Consider the following 2,500-nt stretch of genomic DNA (forward strand, 5'->3'; position numbering starts at 1 on the left):
CAATATAATTTGATAAAATATACTTCACACTGTTGGAAGACAACACATCAACAATAAATGCACACTAATAAGACGAGATGAATTATTCGTAAAAACATTCACATTTGCATCAGAAGACAAGAATACCTGCAATGGCAACCAAGAGAGTGCCCTAGAGTACACTGTTGTACCTATCAACTCCTCTGTAAGGCAAGGTCCACATCACAGGTGTGGCAGAATTGAGATATTTTGAGAGACAAGCACATCAGGATTGGGGTACTGTGGTGACTCTATGACACCTGCACCAAATTTGAGCTCTAAAAAGTCGCGCACATTGTTGGGGGCTGAGGCTAAGACCCCAGCAAAGTTAACTGTGGCAAGGGGTCTTAAGAAATGTTCTGGGAAATCTATGTCTTGACGGTGGCCTGTTGTCCAAGCTCCACCACGTGTCATGGCACCTCCACGTGGGCTGAAGGGAAAGACATCCACATGGAGGTGATTAGTAGTGCTATAGTGTACTCTAAAAAAACCTCCCTCTGATGCCCTCTGCCACACAAAGCCTTCTGCATCCTCTAAAGTTTGCCAACGTGCTGCTTTAAGCTGTGGGCAACGATCCACATCTTGTGCATAAATTCCTACATCCACATCATAATCCCAAGGAATGATGTCTCCATTGCGAACAGCCCCCAGTAGTGAACCTCCTTCCAACCACCAGCGAGCACGACATGCTTTCAAAGCTTGAAATACATGTCTAGCTGTGGCTCTAAGCCCTTCCAGACAACATGGTGGTGTCCAACGACCCAGGTAGAGGTAGTCAGGTGTGTCATCCACCACTGTTGGAAAGCACCGTGGTGTTGTACGAGTACAGCCATACCACAGAACATTGCCACCAGAACTTACCACTTTCTTAACTCCTAGAGCAGCATATAAAGCCTTTCTTCTTTCTTCTTCAAGTGAATCATGCTTCCATTGCAAGTGCTCCGTTGAGTACAGCTGACGGCCCTCACCAAATAACCCTCCTCGACTGACATGGACTTTCCAAGAACGTGATGCTCCCTGTATACCTATACTAACTGGGATGGGTCGAGCTAATGGATGAGTCAGCTTTAGGAAATCACCAACTTGCATTAGGATGGCTGCACGGCCACTTATTGCATCACATGCCTCACTCTGAGGTGCTGGGGCTATAGAGAGTGTCCAGGCCTGAATGTCAAGTGTGTAACGATGGCATGTGAGAGGTGATCCACCCACACCAACTGCAACTACCTGCCAATCACCAGTGTCAAGCAAGTGTATCAGGTCATGCATCTGCATGCGAGAAGAACACCGTGCGCCATCAGGCAGTATCAACACATACTTCGTATTTGTGAGAAAATCAGGCAGGTGTGGACGGTGGTGCAGAAGTCCAGGTGTTAAGACCAGTGACTTGACTTGTTTTGGCAGGTGCAGGGGTGGATAAATGGTCTCATCACTGACGACTAAAACCCTACACACTCCACCACATGCACTCAGTACAGATTCAACAGTCTCACTTACATCATTATCAAAGGTCTCAAATTCTCTGATGATGACAACAAGGTCCTCTAGGCGATTTCTGCCCATTACATGCTTTCCTGGGGTGTACTCCTTGACAGACCATTGCTGACCAACCTGTTTCATAATAAACACTAACAAAAGCACCATTACCATTAAGAGAACAGTTCTTATCTTCCGTACACCCACCATCATAAAAACTTAGTGACTAACTGTAAATTTTGTAGGTATTTTCCAGCTCTATGATTAAAAATTACAAGCTTTGTATATCTTATACTGAATTTGATGTATTTTCAAAACCTTTAATTCTAAATACCATTCTTAAATATTTGATACTGAGGTTTTAGTAAAAAATAGGTATAAAAATATAAATATAGAAAATGCTACATGTCAATAAAAAATATTTAACAAATAAAATAACTATTATCAATAACAATCACACATCAATCATATTAAAAATCCTTTAACATTCATAAACAGTTTAATAGAAAAAAATATATATTTACTCCTTAAAAGAGCAAGTTCATACAGAATACAAATAAAAATAACAACAAAAATGCAAATCAGGTTTCAACAGATATTTATGAAGAGAGATCCTACATGCACATCTAAGTGCTTCTTATGAATACAGGTTCTCCACAGGCAAGAAAGTCAACAACACCCAAACCATTTCCTCCCTTCTTGTATGCCAGGATTCACAGTCTCACATGCTTCACTATGGTAAAGAAAAAGTAAAGTTCCTTGGTGTTTTAGGTCCTCAGAACAAGATGGCTTCCATGCGTGGGTCGTCAGGGAGACAGGAGCGTGTGTCATCAGCCTCACCACAGAGCATGCAGCTCATCTCATAGTACTGGAAGTCCTCTTCTACCCAGAACCGGTGCGTGTGAGAAGCAATCACATGGCTGCAGTTTCCGCATACATCTGTGTTGATTCAAGGGCTGTTAGCACTGCGTAAAATATGCTGATACATCAAATGAATAATGATACA

General features: G+C 42.3%; 2 protein-coding genes across 2 annotated transcripts in view; both read right to left on the reverse strand.

Moving 5' to 3' along the window:
- The window catches only part of LOC113817733 (protein Churchill), a gene marked incomplete at its 5' end in the record, with an annotated part of 3,261 nt that extends 828 nt beyond the window's left edge, over positions 1-2,433 (reverse strand). The window contains 1 exon segment of the mRNA XM_027369815.2: positions 1-2,433. This exon segment is cut by the window's left edge and continues 828 nt beyond it. Coding sequence (XP_027225616.2) covers positions 2,270-2,433 — 164 coding nt within the window.
- The window catches only part of LOC138859055 (ribitol 5-phosphate transferase FKRP), a 3,742-nt gene that overhangs the window by 828 nt on the left and 414 nt on the right, over positions 1-2,500 (reverse strand). Inside the window, exon 1 of the mRNA XM_070119828.1 lies at positions 1-2,500. This exon is cut by the window's left edge and continues 828 nt beyond it; it is cut by the window's right edge and continues 414 nt beyond it. Within this exon, the coding sequence (XP_069975929.1) occupies positions 202-1,707 (1,506 nt within the window). The 5' untranslated portion in view covers positions 1,708-2,500 and the 3' untranslated portion in view covers positions 1-201.

The sequence above is a fragment of the Penaeus vannamei genome, unplaced genomic scaffold (assembly GCF_042767895.1).
Source record: "Penaeus vannamei isolate JL-2024 unplaced genomic scaffold, ASM4276789v1 unanchor782, whole genome shotgun sequence".
Classification (NCBI taxonomy): domain Eukaryota; kingdom Metazoa; phylum Arthropoda; class Malacostraca; order Decapoda; family Penaeidae; genus Penaeus; species Penaeus vannamei.